Source organism: Emys orbicularis, chromosome 2 (genome assembly GCF_028017835.1).
Source record: "Emys orbicularis isolate rEmyOrb1 chromosome 2, rEmyOrb1.hap1, whole genome shotgun sequence".
In the NCBI taxonomy this organism is placed as follows: Eukaryota; Metazoa; Chordata; order Testudines; family Emydidae; genus Emys; species Emys orbicularis.
Window position 1 is genome coordinate 17,268,486 of NC_088684.1, and position 19,758 is coordinate 17,288,243.

At 42.7% G+C, this 19,758-nt stretch overlaps 1 protein-coding gene across 2 annotated transcripts in view; it reads right to left on the reverse strand.

The window, feature by feature from the left end:
* EFR3A (EFR3 homolog A) overlaps positions 1–19,758 on the reverse strand; it is a 162,714-nt gene that overhangs the window by 35,531 nt on the left and 107,425 nt on the right. For both annotated transcript variants that reach the window (XM_065398651.1, XM_065398649.1), the window contains 6 exons: positions 10,212–10,290; positions 8,647–8,782; positions 5,101–5,265; positions 3,306–3,420; positions 2,277–2,328; positions 111–283 (listed from right to left, as the gene is read on the reverse strand). In XM_065398651.1, the coding sequence (XP_065254723.1) occupies positions 111–283; positions 2,277–2,328; positions 3,306–3,420; positions 5,101–5,265; positions 8,647–8,782; positions 10,212–10,290 (720 nt within the window). The remainder of the gene's footprint in view (positions 1–110; positions 284–2,276; positions 2,329–3,305; positions 3,421–5,100; positions 5,266–8,646; positions 8,783–10,211; positions 10,291–19,758) is intronic.

Genomic DNA, 19,758 nt, shown 5'->3' on the forward strand with positions numbered 1-19,758 from the left:
AATGTTTGTGCTTTGAAAAAAATATAATTCACTATATGCATTACTTTATCATTTGGATATTAAACTAGAAACAATTATTATAAATGAAGCCATTAAAACCATAACACTACCGTATTCCTCTAAGTTTTGCTCTGTTGTCATGCCGATCAATAAGATTATGCAATATTTCCAAGACCAGTTGTCTTAGTTCAGAGTCTTCCATGAGTGAAGGAGACAATAAAGGATCAAGAAATGGGGCAGGAAGAGCAGCAGCAATAGTCTTTGCATTATATCCTGAAGTCACCTGTTCATTATTCAAGAGAACATAAGTAATACCATTGTAAACCATTATTATGTTAGTAGATAAAAAATATTCTCAACTTCCACTCCATTTCTGAGTGAGCAGGTTTTGTTCAAGTGTTTGGGGGGATAGGTTCATTTGTAAATGCAATTAACTTGGAATTTCCTGACTTGACTGTTTATTCATGCATTCTTAATATCATCTTAAGAGGATTTTTTTAAAAACTAGAATTTCTTGGTCTCCCTCTCCCTGTAAAAAGAAAAATATTTCTTAAGCTGGATATTACAGGAATGCCCTATCCCATGAAAGATGGGCACTGAATGAGGCAACAGTTTGTGCAAAGGTCTGCCTCTTTTAGGGCCTGATCCAATACTCACTAAAGTCAATGGAAAGATTCCCCATTGACTAATTGACTTTGGCTCATGACCTCAAAGCGCTTATTGTACAATTGTATCCATATGGGCAGATCCCTCAGCCTGTGTGAAAGCAGTTCCAGAATCAGCATCTACATGTTATATTTCAAGCTCCTGGTCACAATATGAGATTGGATAATAAATATGTGAAAAAACTATGCTCCAGGCACAGAAGGTTTTTAACCATTCAATCTAAAGAATGAGGTTAGGAGCCCTGCCTCATTCATTGAGTCCCTTAACAGCTGAACCATATATGCAACAAGCTCTCCCTTGTAGACTTATCTAGGTCGCCCAACCACATGTGCAGATGCAATACAGCCTTTCTTTGCTTAGAAAATTGGTAAAAAAAGAACACATACATATTGCAAGTGTTGTGTATACAAAACATTCTACTTTCAAACCCTAAAACTTGACCAATTTTACTGGAAAATTTAAATACAACTCCTCTCAATAACAGCAATTTTATGCTGAATAATTTCCTTGCCACACCACTTTCTGCACTACATCTGTTTTTGAAAAAAGTCGTGATTTTTTTTTTTTTTTAAATAAGTGGTGAAACTTTCCCCCCCACTCTGTGTAGTCAAACAGCTGATTTTTTTTTAAAAAGGCATTTTGGGCAGACGCCAGACCCTGAAATTTCAGCCCTCACTGTCACTGTGCAGCTGTGGGGTACCCCCTGTCACCGCTGGCGGCCCGGAGCTGCGGGGTTACTCCCCGCCGCTGCTGGAGGCCAGGGTTCCCCGCAGCTCCTAGCCGCCATGGACAGTGGGGGGACCCTGCAGCTCCCAGCTACCGCAGCCAAAGTCACGGAGGTCTTGGGAAGTCATGGATTCCGTCACAAAATCGGAGCCTTACCTATTATATAGCAACAATGATCAAAACCACAATCTAAATCACTCTACAAACATTTCGCCCCTTCTACCAATGATGAGTTATTAAAACCAACTGAAACTCATAAGGTGTTTCCTAGAGTCCCGCGTCATTTGGTAAATTTCATATTTAAGTGTAATTTGAATGGCTGAAGAAACGTTAAAGTTTAAAAGACGATATTTGTGAAAAATCAGTATTTCTAATTATGCCTTTTAAGAAGATGAAGGCGGCTTGGGAGGTGAGGCACTAACTGAGTGATGGTGCCTGAAGTGCTATGCCATTTAAACCACAATGCCTCCTGAGGCACTGGGCACTTAATAAGCACCCACTGCTACACCTTAGAAGGGTATAGAAAGTGTTCTACCAATTTCAGCTCTCCTAGTGGTGGAGAGGAAAAAATGTTCCACTTTGAGGTTGCTAGCACTGCTGGCAGAACTAGCCACTTCAACTCCCTGGCGTTCTTTGGGCCTACAGTCCCAATTATGACTGACATCCTCTGAACTATTCTGTGGGAATGGAGGATTAACTTCTGAGCTACTTGTAAAGCACCTGTGCTTGAGCAGCTGTGATTTTACTCTATATATCTACATATCTTGGTAGTGTGAACATGTACACTGCATTTCGTAATTTGACTAGAATCAAAATTCTGTGCGTTTACAGAATAAGTTATCTACAGCATTTTTTAGAAAATATATTTAACAAATAAAGCTTACCATAAGTAAAGATCTCAGCAACATGATCTGAATCCGCCTAGTCCCCAAATCCCTAGAATCGGGGGAGATACTCAAAAGTTAGCTTGAATCAATTTCTCTGGATAACTTCAAAATATTATTCAACCACAAATACGGTTTTTAATAATTTCTTGTGTGCCAAGAGAAAAAACAACAAGCTAGGAGAGCAAGGTACAAGACTAACCGAAAAAGGGTGAACACCTACCAAAGAGGTACAAATAAATGGGTAAAAAACTATTTCAAAGGGATAGTTACAGGAAGGCACACAACTGAGTAAGCAATTAGGCACAAAGAACATACAAAGTAACACAGGACGATGCTGTAAATAGAGAGGGGCCTAAATTTCATAAGTTTCCCCAATATTGAATGCTTCCTTATATGAAGTGCTGAACTTGGTATATATTGAGCCTAAATGTCAGAAGTGCTGAGCACTCACAGCTTCTAATGAATTCAAATGGAATTGTGGCTGCTCGGCACGTCTGAAAAATCAAGCCTTCAGTGTCCATGTTGACCACCCAATTTTAAAATGAAAAAGAAGCCATCTGAAGTGAAACGAGTTCAGCATAAATTTTTCCACCATGACTCCTTCTCTTAATCTTGAAGTCAATTAGTATAGAATGAAGCAGAAAACTTTCTGAATTATTCAGCTGTCTAAAAATTTGTAGCCAGAAGACAATTCAATGACTAAAAGCATACTTCCTAAAAATGTAAGGAATTAATGGAACATTAAGTGCAGTGATTTTTAGAAACACCTATATGAGTTTGAAGAGCAGAAATTTTGTAGTGCACATGTAGGGCTTTCCAATCAACTGTAATTAAAGTTGCATTTTGGATGCTGGGTTCATACTGCTGTCATTGTGTGTGGCTTGTTTCTCTCGCACATTTAATAGAAACCTAGCAGCTGTGAGTTATTTTAAAATTTTTAAAAGTTCTACTTTAGCAGGGCTTCAGAACAGAAAAGAGTTTATATTCAGAAGCTCAAAAAAAAAAAAAAAGCAACAAAGTACAAACCCAAGGTGGCTTGTATCCAGCGAATGTGAGGATGTCCCAAAAACAGGTACTTTCCCCATAACGAACATCATAATCTCTGACCGCTGGTAATCTGGGAGATTGCTCCCAAAAAACCCTAAATAAAAATGGAGAGAAAGATGACATTTCAAGCTACTCTCTTTATATTACAGAGGTTAATAAATGTAAGGAATAAAATATCTACTCTATCTGGGTCTCCTGTACCTTTTGCAATTTTCTAGTTTGTATTACGGCTGTAATAGATAGCGGAGTCATCATCTGTGCAACTCTGCCCATTAGTATACACCAGCTTGTCACGACTGCCTCATTCTCCCTCTTCCCCCCAACACACACTTTCTAGTCTCATCTTTCCTGAGTAATTATACTATTTAAACCAGGGCATTTGACATTAATTGCAAGGTAACAGAATATTCAGGAGCTGGAAATTTTCCAAGCTAGAAAAAAATTTAATTCAATTCCTTACCTTTGCACTTTCCTATGCTATTATTAAACATGAATGGGGTGCTCAAAAAAGAACTCTTTCAAAAATATGACTATGCTCTTTCTTCACCTATCAACTACAATACAGTAATGAGCAACAGAGGGTCCCTGGCACCTTTAAGACTAACAGAAGTATTGGAGCATAAGCTTTCGTGGGTGAATGCCCACTTCATCAGACGCAAGTAATGGAAATTTCCAGAGGCAGGTATTTCCATTACTTGCGTCTGATGAAGTGGGCATTCACCCACGAAAGCTTATGCTCCAATACTTCTGTTAGTCTTAAAGGTGCCACAGGACCCTCTGTTGCTTTTTACAGATTCAGACTAACAAGCTACCCCTCTGATACAATACAGTCATGTTAAATCTGGATTTTTGAGCTAGAAAGATTTCTAAAACCATGACAAAGTTTTTCTTAAGAAAGTTGAGTCTTACAATGAAGTTGAGAAATAGTTACTGCAGTCATAAAGGTTAAGGTATAGAGAAATTTTAAAAACAGATTAATTTTCCAAATTTGCTGAACAAAAATTTGAGGGAATCAGATCTAAATAATTGGGGGAAATTTAAAGTAATAATTTTAATTAAATGCATAGCAACACAAATAGCACTAAAATAACAGGAATGTCTGAAAAGAGAAGTTATGCTAATGAAATTATTTACAGAAGTGGATGCTAAAACAGGATTTTGTGTCTCTTGGAAACACTGCAGTAACCCTATAAATACAAGTGGCCATTAGGTGTCATTGTTGCGGCTATGTTTGATTTTTGAACAAGTTTCCAAGCAGTAACACTTAAAATATATCTCACTACTGCATACTGTGATGCCCTGGTGGTTTTCATATCATATAGATATCGTATAGATATGAATGATACACTGCATACATTAATATATGGAAATTTAAGACAGCAGCTTTATATTTCAAGGGTTATGTTTTAGGTAAGAGGCATAAACCCATAGGTTTTATTTGTATTTTTCCAAAGCACAATATTCATCAGCAATATGACTCGGCCGAAGTGACAGAGTTCCATTTTTATTGTGTGTCAGTGACTGAAATCTTATTTGCCCAGTTAACAAGTAAAAAGACAGCTCCCTCTAACTCTCAACCCCACAAACCCAGCCTGTGTTCTAAAAGCTGGTGCAGTCAGACACCTTATTCTTATCTTGGTGGGAGTGAGGGGAAACAGATAAGAGTTGAATGGCAAGACCTTTACTTAGAGGAGTGCTCTGTGTTTAGACTTCATACCCATGTCAGTTTTTAAGTGAGTCCATGCTCAACGGAAAAAAAAAACCCTTCACTCACCAATTGTTTGAATAATGGCATTCTGGACAATCCTCTCGTCGCTTTCTTTGGAGCTTGTGCTGAAACTGGCACTGCCAGTTGAGCTACGCCTCTCACCTAATTCAAAATCAACACTGAGACGCAAGTGCTTCAGTAGGGTATTAAACACTTCCAAGACAGTTGGGCCTGTAAAGTAATAGATAATAATGGCTGTAGTTCAAAAATGAAAAATGCCTAACAAAACTAGACACGTCTTCAACAATCCCTCTTCAAGAGAACTGTAGATTATGCTGAAAAGCACAGGTGATCTTGATTTGTTTGAAGGAGAAAGTAAGCAGTCAGAAACTCAAAGTCTTCAACACAAAACCACAGGGAGCATTATGGCTATTTTAAAGATGGCAACACTCTTTATAAGCAGGTATAAGAGTGAAAATCTGTCCCTGAGTCTCTTTTGAAAATGGGACTTAGGGTAAATTTTTCACGCACACATCTAAGTCCCTGATCTTTCCAGTCTAAGAGCTTGATAACAGTAACATTTAAATGCATATTCTCATTGAAGTCTGAAGCTTTGTCTACATTAGGAAAATTAACTGCTGCTAACAGGTGTCATCAATGGATGCAACTGAACATACATACACTTGCAGTTACATTAAGAACAAACTGAGTTAAACAGTTTCAGAAACCTCAGTTAAATCCTGCTTCATTTCTAGGCTTAGGGTTCCAACCCAGTTTGACCACTGTTTCTGAGGTGGTGTTGAATGGTTTGTCCTTGTCTACATTTGCTTTTAAACCTTTTCAGCTCAACCCTCTGTTGTCAGCAATGGACTTTTTCACATTGTAGACAAGGCTAATAGGTCTATTTGTGCAAGTAGGACCACCTTACATCTGGAAGAATCAGGCCCTTGCTTAAATCAACAATGAAAAACAAACTGCAAGCAATAGAGAAAACAAAGCAGAAAAAAAAGGAGCTCTTAGGTTAGAGTAGTTCCCACAGAGTAAGTGATTTGATTGGCTTCAGTTTCTTGTTGGTTCCTCAGATTTTATAAAAACATTAACAATTATTGTTATACATAATGAAATTGTGTATTTCAAGGGTTATTGCTAGAAGGGAGAGAGTTAAATGTTACACAAGATCACAAAGGCTGCATAGGAATAGCATTGAGGAAAGCATGAAAATGGGAGAGAGAGACTGATATGTCTTCCAAATAATTTAAAAGTTCCATTATACACAAGCCTCACAATTAAGTTAAATAAATTTCCCCATTTAGGAAATTAAGAGTGTATTTAACTCCCAATTTTTCAAATTAAAAACAATTTAAAATGATCAGTTGTATGATGTGCCCATTTATGAAATTCGAAATATATTTTCAATGGCAAATTTATCTGGAAACCATCAATATAACTGTGTGTTTTCAGATTCTGAAGAGCACAGTGCATTTTGGAACACTACTTTCCATGCATTCAGAGCATAACAGAATTAAGCCACCAACCCAAAGTACATTGTTGGGTCAGTAGCAGCTTGTAGGAAAGCTGAAGAGTAGGCTTTTTCAGATACCTTTCATTAAGGCTAATAGAATGTCAATTACTAATGAGACACGTGACAAAATGAAAAGCAACACTGAATCACATAACCGTAATGCATTCACTGATGGTTGGAGCCTAACATTGATTTTATAATTATGAAGGATTATCATTAGGGAGAGATTATCCCACGGATCTGTAGTGGAACCTGTGCTGTTCAACATGTTCATAAATGATCTGGAAAATGGGGTGTGCAGAGAGGTGGCAAAATTTCAGATAGTTAAGTTCAAAGCTGACTGTTAACAGTTACAAAGGGATCTTAAAAAACCTAGGTGACTGGGCAACCAAATGGCAGATGAAATTCAATGTTGATAAGCGCAAAGTAATGCACAACAGAAAAAGTAATCCCAACTATATATACAAAATTATGGGGTTTAAATTAGTTGTTACCACTCAAGAAAGATCTTGAAGTCATTGTGGATAGTTCTCCAAAAATATCTGCTCAATGTGCAGCGGCAGTCAAAAAAGCAAACAGAATGCTAGAAACCACTAGGAAAGAGACAGATAATCAGACAGAAGATATCAGAATGCCATTATATAAATCCATGGTATGCCCGCACCTTGACTTGTGTGTGCAGATCTGATTGCCTCATCTCAAAAAAGATACACGAGAATTAGATAAGGTGGAGGAAGGCAACAAAAAGGTTAGGGGTATGGAACAGCTTCCATACGATGAGAGATTAAAATGTTCATCTTAGAAAAGAGATAACTAAGGGGATGGGATATGATAGAGGTCCATAAAATCAAGAATTGTGTGGAAAAAAGTAAATAAAGTAGTGTTATTTATCCCTTCACATAAAACGTAAGAACCATGAGTCACCCCCCCTAATTAATAGGCAGTAGGTTTAAAAACAAACCTAAGGAAGAACCCTTCATACAACACAGTCAACTTGTGGAACTCATTTCCGTGGGATGCTATGAAGGTCAAAAAGTATAACTGGGTTAAAACAAAACAAAACAAAAAAAACCCTGGATAAATTCAAGGATAATGGGTACATCAATGGCTATTAGCCAAGATGATTAGGGAGGCAACACAATGCTCCAGATGTACTTAAGTCTCCAACTGCCAGAAGCTGGGACTGAACAAGGGGATAGATTACTTAATGATTGCCATGTTCTGCTCATTCCCTCTGAAGCATCTGGCACTGGTCACTGTTGGACAGAATACTAGGCTAGATGGACCATTGGTCTGTCCCAATATGGCCATTCTCATGTTCTAAGGATCAGTATTGATACATATATTTAGTGCCATAAGAGGCACCTCCCCAAGTGGGTGCACTGCTGTGTCTCAATTTCTCCTCCTATTTAGGGCTAGACAAAAATCAGAAACATAATATTGAATTTCATCACAAAGTCTCTCCGCTAGGGTTTCATTTATTAAACATAAAATTCAGCATTGTTCCTGGGCTCCTCAAGTCCCTTTTGGTTCTTCCCCAGAGTTGCACAATTACCAATCTATCAGGGCTTCACTGAATTTCCTTACCAAGGACTCTCAATTGTCCTGCTACCAGGGTCCTGCCCCAGCTCCTTCTGTGGAAGGAGCTCTGCCAGTCCCACTCTGGGCCCTTTGGCCACTGCTCTTCACTTAGAAGTTTTCCTTCTGCCAGTCATTGTGGAGACTCTTAGACCTTGGTTTCTCTCTGACTAAGCAACAGCCCTTGTCTCTCTCACATAATTACTCAAGTCTACATCCCCTAGAATTCCTGCTTGTAAAGGGCTGAGGCCCTCTAACCGCCATGGTAGGCCACACCTGCAGTTATAGGACCAGCGCTCTGGAACAAGCTCTAAGTGCTGAACAAAATTTAGGTCAAGTTCCACCTACACCAAAGAGAGAATGGAAAATCTGATTTAATTATGGATTTGAAAGAAAAGCTAAAAATGGTAAAAAAAAAAAAAAAAAAAAAGCCAACAGTTTAAGTTTTTATTCATTCTGAAATTCATTGAAATAGTTCATTGGTTTCATAAAATTCATTTACCATGACTCACCTATGGATCCTTTAGCAGCAATGGCAACTGCTTCCAAAAGAACCTGAATAATGCCTGCTCGGACTCGTGGCGAATCCCTTTTGCGAGCATCAAGGTGTCCAAGAGTCTCCTGTATTACATGATGGGAGTATTGTGCCTATAAAAGAAAAAAAATGGTTTGTTACTTTCCTTTCTAATTAAAGATATCTCCACACACAAATATTCAGCCCTGAACTCAGACTAATAATCTTGAGTGGTATTCCTCTTCTCTTTAGCACTACTTTTGGGCACAATTATACATTTCTAAATTCCAGTCAATAAAGAGCTTGACTAAAGGTGGATAAAGGATGCCAGGACCATTTTCCATTAGTACCCCTCATCTCTCAAAATTTCTCAGAATGAGCGCAGCCTTATTTAAGTGGTACACTGATGGAATGGCAAATATTAGTTGTATCACTTGGATCAATAGTTTGAGTTAATAAAGTGACAATTCTTTGCCTTTTGGATGTGTGTGCTGGTTATGACCTGAAGTCAGTTTTAGTCTTCCTCCTTCCTCACACCTAAAAATCTGACAACATATGGGATTAGATACTCAACAACTGTGATTCTTGGTCACCGTTACAGGGTTAAACTGTTTGACAACTACTGGAGGATGAGATCGAATTTTCCTATAAGGCACATAAATGGCAGGGACATTGTATATTCTTTGCCTTCATCTACCACCAAATAGAGATCGAGCATTATGAGTAAGGCTGTGAGTCTGCCACAGAGGTCATGGATTCCATGACTTTCCGTGACCTCCGTGACTTCTGCAGCGGCTGGTGCTGGCTCAGTGGCTACATGGCTCTGGCAGCACCTGGGCCAGAAGCAGCAGTTTGGGTGTGTGGGAGGGGGTTCAGGGCTAGGGGATTGAGGGGGTGCGGGGGGGCACTTACCTCGGGATGGGGGGCTCCCCGGCTTCCACTGGTATGGCCCTGCAGCTGCTAGGCAGTGGAGGGACGGGGCTACACGCCGCACACTACCCGTGGGTACCGCCCCCGCAGCTCCCATTGACTGCGGTTCCCGGACAATGGGAGCTGCGGCAGCCGGCGCTTGTGGCAGGAGCAGAGCGCTGAGCCCCCTGGCCCCTCCGCCACCTAATTGCTGCAGGGACGCGGAGCCGGGTAGGGAGCCCCTGCCAGCCTCGCTAACACTTCCCCCTCAGCACCAGCGGGGGTCCCAGGCCATGCTGCCTGGCCACTCCCCACCACTACCAGTGGGGTCCCGGGCCGCACTGCCTCCTCCCCCCCCCCGTCCCCCACCAGCGAGGTCCTGGGCCACCTCCCTCAATGCCCCCAGATCGCCCCACCCAGAGCACCCGTGGCCCCCCGCCCAAGATTTACTCATGGGTATTTTTAGTAAAAGTCATGGACAGATCACGGGCAGTAAACAAAAATTCACAGCCTGTGACCTATCCATGACTTTTACTAAAAATACCCGTGACTAAAACGTAGCCTTAATTATGAGTAAGCGAGCATATAATTCATTTAGTCAGCTTTGTTCTTATGGTACGTACAGGCCTAATCACTGGACTAGATCAAACCTACCTGTATAGAATACATGATGATTTTGAAGCAGGAGACAGCAAATTCATTGGGGTCCCATAGTCTGTGATGGTCTAAATGTCTGTAAGAAAAAAACAAAAGACATCAGTTTTTCCCAGTGTTTGTTTTTTATACTGGTTCTTGACAAAATTATGGATTCTATTCTAGCAATTGTCTTTCAGTCATTTTAAACTGAAAGTCCTGTTTGTAATGATGAGACTATTTTTGTGGTCCCATTTATCATTGCTGTATATCAAAAGATTTTCAGCTAGTTAGCTCTTAAATGATGGTTTTGTGATTACAGAAGAGGACTGGAAGTCAGGAGACCCATGTTCTATTTGCCAAAACCTCTGGCCAGAATGTTGACATTTGGGTGTCTAAAGTTGGTCACCTTAGTTTCTATTTAGGAACCTAAATAAGTGGCTTTATTATCAGAGGTACTGAGCATTCACAGGTCCCTCTGAAAGCAACCCCCCTGTAAGATAAGGAAGTATTATCCCAATCTTGTAGTTGAGGAAGCTGAGGCATAAAGGCCAATATTTTGAAAATTCATAGTTCGAGTATATGATCGTATGGGTTCTCCACCATAGGATGTGCACATGCCCATGCACTCTCAATTAGAGACTGCACAGTAGTGACTGCAAGCCTGTGCCTGCACAGAGCAGTATCTTGTGCTTTGAGCAAGGGCATTTAAGGAAGCGAAAACTCGTTGTTGCTCAGTTTCTTCTCAACAGCCTGCGGCATCAGGACACAGCATTCTGATTTACGTGCTGCAACGAAAAGACTCTTTAGTAGATCTCAAACCACTCAGATCCAGACCATTCTAGTACCACCAGCACACTTTCTGCACACCTCAGGAGACCTTCCAGAAAAGAGTCAAACTGCAGAGACAGGGATCTTCCACCCGTACTTCATAATCTGCCCATCCTTCTAAGAGGCGGTTTTGACATCTCGGTTGAGGGCATCGACCAACCTATTCCACTGGATCCTCTGTTGTGCAACTATAGCCCCTTTGGAAACTGACTGTCTTACTTCTTGCTTGCCTGAGAACATCCTACTTCAGACAAGTGGATATTGGAGGTCATCCACTTCCATCCTATCCCTCCCCTCCACCCTCTTCAAGGACTTCTCAGAAGGAACTCCTAGAATAATAAATTAAATCTCTCCTCCCCATGGGGGCAGTGAAGCCAGTTCCACTAGAATTCGTCAGAAGATGCTTCTTTTCCAATTGCTTTCTAGATACCAAGAGAGCTAGCAGGTAGAGACCAATCCTTGATCTAAGGAACTTGAACAACTATGTTCTAGCACACATCTCAGAATAGTGACACTAGCTACCATAATCCCTTCCTGAGATCCAGGAAGAGGTTTCGTTGATGTCAACCTTCAGGATACTTTCAAGTAGCGATCCACCTGCTCACAACTGTCTCCTATGCTTTGTAACAGAAACAGATCACCATCAATATCAAGTTTTCCCTTTTGGACTCTCCACTGCCCCAAGGTCATTTACAAAGATTTTCCCAGAGACATCAGCTTGCATCTGACAGTGGTGGAGCTCAGTATTCCCAAACTTGGATGTTTGGCTGCTAAGAGACCTGCCAGCTCAAGAGGTCCACCCAGGAACATCCAAGACTTAACCTTATTCCAATCTCTGGGGCGCCATATCAATCACTAGAAATCCATACTGGCCCCAGTACAAAAGAACAGACATTACAGGAGCTACCCTAGATTCCACAACAGCAGGACCCTATTTTCTACCCTATCCAATATTATCTCAACACTACAACTGAGCCCACAAATAGCAAGGGTCACATGTCAGCTCTTGGGTCACAGGTCAGCCTCCATGTCTGTGACTCTCCACAGAATCAGAATCATAGGACTGCAAGGGACCTCGAGAGGGCATCTAATCCAATCCCCTGCACTCACGGCAGGACTAATTATTATCTAGAACATACCTGACAGGTGTTTGTCTAACCTGCTCTCAAAAATCTCCGCCAATGGAGATTTCACAACCTCCCTAAGCAATTTATTCCAGTGTTTTACCACCCTGCAGTTAGAAAAATTTTCCTAATGTCCAACCTTGCTGCAATTTAAGCCCACTGCTTCTTGGACAACTGTGTAGTGATACATTACATCAACCTCGAAGGTGGCACAAGATCACAATTCTTGTGCGCAAAGTCGCTAAGGCTGTGGAACTAGTGTTTCTACCATTGGATATAAATATGAGCAGTCTACCTGCCAAGCTTCTAAAATACACTTGCAGACTTCTTGAGCAGATACTTCTGACAAGACTACAAATGAGAACTCAGACTCTGTCTTTTGCAGGGGTCTTCCAGGAATAGGCCTCTTCGCCATCCTGAACACCACAAAGTGTTGCCTGTTTCTGCTCCATGGAAGGTTATGGCCATAAATCTCTGGGAGATATCTTGACAATACCATGGCCCCATACTCTTCTTAGCCACCTCTACTACTAATCGTCAAGAGTCTTCTCAAGCTGCGATGAGACACAGCCAGAGCTATTCTCATAGCACTGGGCTAACCAAGACAGGTCTTGTACTCAAACCTCATCCACCTCTCGGAGGTATCACCCCTCAAACTTTCTATCACGAAGGATCTCTTGCCACAGAACTCAGGGATCTTCATTCATGATGGTCCCTCCTCCCCGAACCTGAAAACATGACTCCTCAATAGCGTGAATATGAAGCTAACCTGTTTAGATAGGAATATTGACCTAACTCTATCTAGTAGAAACCTCAAAACTCACAAGACATGCCCCCAAAAGTGGAAATGTTTCCAGTCCTGGTGCTCCCTCTTCAAGCATCAGAGGTTCTGTTTTCCAAGATCATGGATTACTTATTGGAATTAAAGACACAGGATCTCTCATGAGTTTTATCAGAGGACATCTAGCCATCACTACAGCTTTCCACTCAACTATTCATGGTTTCCCATTCTTTGCACACTCTACAGCAGCCAGATTCCTCCAGAGTCCATACAGCTTATTTTTCCCTGTTCAGAACCTGCACTTCCAGCAGGACCTCAATTTGGTTCTTAATGCACTAAGACCTCCCCCATCCGTTGGACTGATGGCTACCTGCTCTGTCCTCCAACTTTCCTTCAACACGTCATTCATCATCAACATTACTTCAGTAAAATGAATAGGAGAGTTGGGAGCACCCATGGCTGACCCACCATATACCACCTTTTACAAATGCAAATTATACTATGCCCCCATCCATGCTTCCTCCCCAGGTCTCCTTAGAATATCTCATTACCCAGGAGATTCACTTGCCCCTGTTTTACCCAAAACCTCATGCCTCCAGAGAGGAATCCAGTTCTCAGTCACTGGATATCAGAAGGGCCCTTGCCTTCTCCCTGGGCAGACTTCCCAGATTCCTTATTTTAGTGGGGTTTTTAAAGAATTCCCCCCCCTCAAAAATGCATTTTTATATCACTCCATTTTGTATTCAACCCCCTGCTCAGCCCTCCATTTTAGATTATCTGAAATGTGCCCTGTTCACAGTAGTAAGGATTGGGATGGTGCTTGGTCAATAATCCTTGCCTTTATGGAACCATAGCTGATGTAATGGGTGGAACTGTTGTTCATCAACGGTTCTTTTCATTGGCAATATATTTTATAGGAGAAATTGTTTTATGTAACTAGGCTCAGACGTCATACACTGGGCACATTTCTAAATATAAGATAACAAGAATACAATATATTAAAAGTATTGGGGGGACGGGACAGGAAGGTGTTGAGTCTTGCTTAGTTCCTGGTGTGTTATTTCTTTTGGCAACAGAAGGCAGAAACAGAAGTAAGCCAAAGACCTTTTATTGGCTAAAGGAAACCATTATTAGTTTACAAGGTCACCTTACCTTCTGAAAAGTCTTGAGAATATTGAAGAGTCTGTGACCTTTCCTGTTCTATCTTCAGCAATTATATATAGTAAGTCCTCAAAACTCTTCTGGCCCACAACACAGATAGCCAAGTGAAAAAGCCAGGAGTTTCTTCTGTTGAGACCACAATCTCCACAGAAGAATCAATGTTATAAATTGGTTTTGTGAGTGACTTACTCCTGTGTGATTGTCAATAAGACAGTTTAAAACAGTGGTTCTCAAACTGGGGGTCGGGACCCCTCAGGGGGTCACATGGTTATTACATGGGGGGTCGCGAGCTGTCAGCCTCCAGCCCAAACCATGCTTTTCCTCCAGCATTTATAATGGTGTTAAATATATTAAAATGTGTTTTTAATTTATGGGGGGGGTCACACTCAAAGGCTTGCTATGTGAAAGGGGTCATCAGTATAAAAGTTTGAGAACCACTGGTTTAAAAAGAAGCATATGCATAAAATGGCACTGACACATTCACAGTTGAGAGTGACCAGGGTGAGCTGTTGCAGATGTAGGAAATACTGATCCTCTTGTGGAAGCCAAAGTACCAAATGTAGGTGTATGGTTAAGAAATATTTCTATTATAGTAGCACCCATATAGAGGCCCCAATAAAGTTTGAGAAGCCAGTATGTTAGATGCTGTATAAACATTAAGAGTCAGTCTCTGTCCTTCAGAATTTACAATCTAAGATTATACAATCCCCTAAGCAGTTGGAAAACCTTCTCCCTCCTTCATCCGCCTCTGCACTAGAGAGATCTGAGGCCTTGAGCTCACATGATTGGATGCTTGCTTGAGCTTCTAGAATAGCCTTCAATGTATGAGGCTTGGATTTGTCTTTCTACTTCCTCTTTGGCTCAGGAAGAGGAGGGTCTCTGGCCATGGACTTGTCCAGGTCCCCAGAATCAGACTTGTTGGTATTAAACCAATATTCCAGGATGAACAGATGGAGCTCATACTCCACCTCTTCTGTGCCCTGGATATGAAACTGGTGCATAGAGCATCTAGCAGATGACTGACACATCTAGATAATGCCCACTAGTTAGTAATGAACACTTTTGCCTTTCAAAAAGCACAGTGCTTGAAGCCTAATATATTTTATTTAAATCAGCCACTACGGAATACAAGGGGCAAAAGCCCTGAACATCATGCCACATTACAGATCCTAACAACCTGGACAAAAGGCCAGAGGACTCAAAGGAAAAAAACTAATATTCTGTTTTTAAAAAAACAAACAAAAACAAAACAAAAAAGGTACTTACCCATAAAGTAACAGTTTTTGAGGAGTGTTGTGCACATATACATTCCACTACAGGTGTATGTGCACCCAACATTTTCTAATTGGAGACTTTTGCCAGCAGCGCAACTAGGCAGTGCATGCACCCCGCTCTCCTTGTGTGCAGAGACAAAAACATAAAAGGGGTGTGTCCACTACATCCCTGTATATGTAGCGTCCAATGTAGTAGGGAAAGGGAAGAGGGTCATGGAATATATATGTACCCAACACATCTCAAAGAACAACAGTTACTGTACAGATAAGTAACTTTTCTTCCCACCTTTGAGTGACTGTGTATAGACACATACCTCTATCCCGATAGAACGCGACCCGATATAACACGAATTCGGATATAATGCGGTAAAGCAGTGCTCCGGGTGGGCGGGGCTGCACACTCTGGTGGATCAAAGCAAGTTCGATATAACGCGGTTTCACCTATAATGCGGTAAGATTTTTTGGCTCCCGAGGACAGCGTTATATCGAGGTAGAGGTGTACATTCCATCGCAAGCGACTCATCAATAGTTCTCTTGCAGGTGGTGGACTTCAGCTCACTTGGAAAGAGACTGTAGCACTGACTTGCCAAAATTGGCATTATCTCTACAGGCTTGAGTGATGTCAATGTCTGGAAAAGGTATGAACAGATGACTATGTGGATGCTTTACAGATATTCTCTATAGGGATGTTGCTCAGAAATGCTGATTAAGCAGACTGTGCTCTAGTAGACTTAGCTGTTATCCTTCAGGACTTTAGTACTGCTTAATGCAGTCAGAAATCCAACAAGAAATTTGCTGAGCTGTTACTGGTTGGCCTCTAACTTTCTCAGCTTAGGCTACAAAGGACCTCAGAGAGCTCTGAAGGACACAGTGTAATCCAGATTGAATGCTAGTGCTCTGCAAACGTCTAAGGTATGGAATGTCTCTTCCGCTTTTGAAGAGTGAGATCTGGGGGGGAGGGGGAGAAACAAACACCAGAAGTTGAATCATTTGATTCAGGTGGAAAGCCGAAATTATCTTTGGCATAAACTGAGGGTGTGACCTAAAAGAAACTTTGTCTTTATGAAAAAAACTTTGAAAGGAGGATGAGCTAAGAGAGCTTGAAGTTCTGAAATTCTCCTTGTAGAGATGACTGCCACCAGGAATGCCTTCTTCATAGACAACAGAGACAGTGAGGAGAACCCATTAGTCTGGAGAGGACTAAGTTAAGATCAAATAAAGGTACTGAATCAGACACAGGTGGGTAGATGCTGATTAAACCTTTCAAAAATCTGGAAACCAGAGGGTGAGAGAAGACAGAAAACCTGTCTATTGGCAGATGCAAAGCAGATACTGACACCAAGTGGACTCTCACAGCACTAATTGATAGGTCAGAAGATTCCAAGTGTAACAAAGTATAATACATGTGAGATCTTTGTGTGATGGGGTGGTATGGGTTAAGACTGCACCTAAACAGAAAACCTCCATTTAGTTACTGTACAGTCTCTTGAACTCCTTATCAGGAGCAGATTTAGATGAGACTGCTGAGAGTGCTTATTGGTGTCAGATGAGTCAGAAACTGGGTGGGTAAAGAAATAATCAAAGTCCTGCTGAGGGACTTGGTAACCTCTATCGACCCACTTGGCCGTACACGGCATAGAGGACAGTGAATGTTCGCTGGCTCTAGCAAGACTTCATTAATGGGAAGGGCAACCCTTCCCGGGGCAGGGGCCTATAGAATATTAAGGAGGCTGTGTGGGTTTTCTTGTACGAGCTCAGCCTGACACCCTGAGAAGCTACTCTTCTCATCAAGTCCTGAAAGACTTTAAAGTTTTCTGGAGAAGGAGATGGGGTGACTGCTTCATGTCCGGAACAGGGTAAAATATTGGGGCAGGGAGTAAGGAGAGAAGACATGTTGGCTTTCCTCCATTAATTCCCCTTCCTCAGCAGGATTTAGTACAGCTGATGGAGGAAGGAGTCTCTCCAGAGATTTCCTGCACTTGACTCTCCTCTTGGACTGTAACTCTGATGGAGGACTAGACTCCCTCAGAGCAGGCCAAGACTAGTAGGGTCATGGGGGATATTCTATTCCCTGAGTAGACCATAGGAGAGGGTATCATACAGGAACCTCTTTTTAAGAGTTCCAGTCCTGTTCCTTCTGCCTCATGCCCCCTGGACAAGCTCTAAGAGGGGAATAAAAGTACAGGCCTCATGAGGAGATGTAGGACTCATCTGGAAAGAGAAGCATTCCCTGTTGTGGTCCATGGGGTCTTTAGTAACGACGAGACCTGCTGGTCAGAAGAAGCGACAGTGGTGCCAGCAGTGCTGACAGACTAAGACTGTGAGAATTATATACATTGAAGACTTAAAGCTGGCAAATTGAAGCAAAAGCTACAGGTGCTCCAACTTTTGCAATGGGCGCCGAGACGGAACTGAAAGTGGGGTGGTAGACATGCCCCTTTTTTGTCTTCAGCTCGATGCACAAGAAGAGCATGCGCTACCTAGTGGTAATACTGGCAAAAGTCTAGTACTCAAATGAATTGGGTGCCCTAAACCTAAAGTGGAATGTATATGTGCAAAAACAAGGAGCCCTTGTGGCACCTTAGGCCTTGTCTACACTACGAGAGTACTTCGATTTTAGTTAATTCGACTATGTGGAATCGATATTACTAAGTCGAACGTGTGTGTCCACACTAAGGACAGTAATTCGACTTTGTGAGACTTTGTGAGTCCACACTAACGGGGCAAGCGTCGACATTGGAAGCGGTGCACTGTGGGCAGCTATCCCACAGTTCCCGCAGTCCCCGCTGCCCATTGGAATTCTGGGTCGAGCCCCAAATGCCTTCTGGGTAAAAAAATGTGTCGAGGGTGCTTTTGGGCGCCTGTCGTCATCCGTCCGTCACTCACGCCCTCCCTCCCTCCCTGAAAGCGCCGGTGGGAAATCAGTTCGCGCGCTTTTCTGATTACTGACAGCGCGGACGCCACAGCAGTGCGAGCATGGATCCCGCTGCGACCATCGCTGCAGTTGTGGCAGTTCTCAACGCCTCGCAGCTTCTCCTCCACCTGTACCAGAGGCAGCTGCAGATCAATCATGAGAGGAGGCTACGGCACCACCGTGACGGCATGAAGTCGGACACTAGCTCCGACCTCTCTGAGAACATGAGACCCAGCGCCCAGGACATCTCGCTGTCACTGGGTCTTGTTGATACTGTTGAACGGCGATTCTGGGCCCGTGAAACAAGCACAGAATGGTGGGACCACATAGTGCTGCAGGTCTGGGATGAATCCCAGTGGCTGCGCAACTTTCGCATGCGGAAGGGGACTTTCCTCGAACTGTGTGAGTTGCTGTCCCCTGCCCTGAAGCGAAAGGACACCCGGATGCGGGCAGCCCTGACTGTCCAGAAGCGAGTGGCCATAGCCCTCTGGAAGCTCGCAACGCCAGACAGCTACCGGTCCGTCGCTAACCACTTTGGTGTGGGCAAGTCTACCGTGGGGGTTGCTGTTATGCAAGTAGCCAGGGCAATCGTCAAGCTACTGCTATCTAAGGTAGTGACCCTGGGAAACGTGGAGCTCATCAGAGATGGCTTTGCCGAGATGGGATTCCCAAACTGCGGTGGGGCTATAGATGGGACTCACATCCCTATCCTGGCACCGGACCAACAGGCCAGCCAGTACATCAACAGAAAGGGGTACTTTTCCATGGTGCTGCAAGCACTGGTGGACCATCGGGGACGTTTTACCAATATCTACGTTGGATGGCCTGGCAAGGTTCATGACGCTAGGGTGTTCAGGAACTCTGGTCTGTATAGACGGCTGCAGGAAGGTCTTTACTTCCCGGACCACAAAGTAACTGTTGGGGATGTGGAGATGCCTACAGTCATCCTCGGGGACCCTGCATACCCGCTAATGCCCTGGCTCATGAAGCCCTACACTGGCGCACTGGACTCAGGGAAAGAACTATTCAACTACCGGCTCAGCAAGTGCAGAATGGTGGTGGAGTGTGCTTTTGGCCGTCTCAAGGGGAGATGGAGAAGCCTACTCACTCGCTGTGATCTCAGCGAGACCAATATCCCCATTGTGATAGCTGCTTGCTGTGTGCTCCACAATTTGTGTGAGAGCAAGGGGGAGACCTTTATGGCGGGGTGGGAGCTTGAGGCAAATAGCCTGGCTTTTGATTACGTCCAGCCAGACAGCCGGGCGATTAGAAGATCCCAGCGGGACGCGCTGTGCATCAGGGAGGCTTTGAAAGCCAGGTTCCTGACTGAGCAGGGTCTCCAGTGACTGTTCACTTTGTGGACACAGATACTGAACCTGCCCCCGTTTCTTTACCCAGTTACTGTTGACTATCCTTCCAAGTTACATACCCCCTTCCCAACAAATAAAATCTGTTCCGTTTTGTTACTGAACAAGGTTCTCTT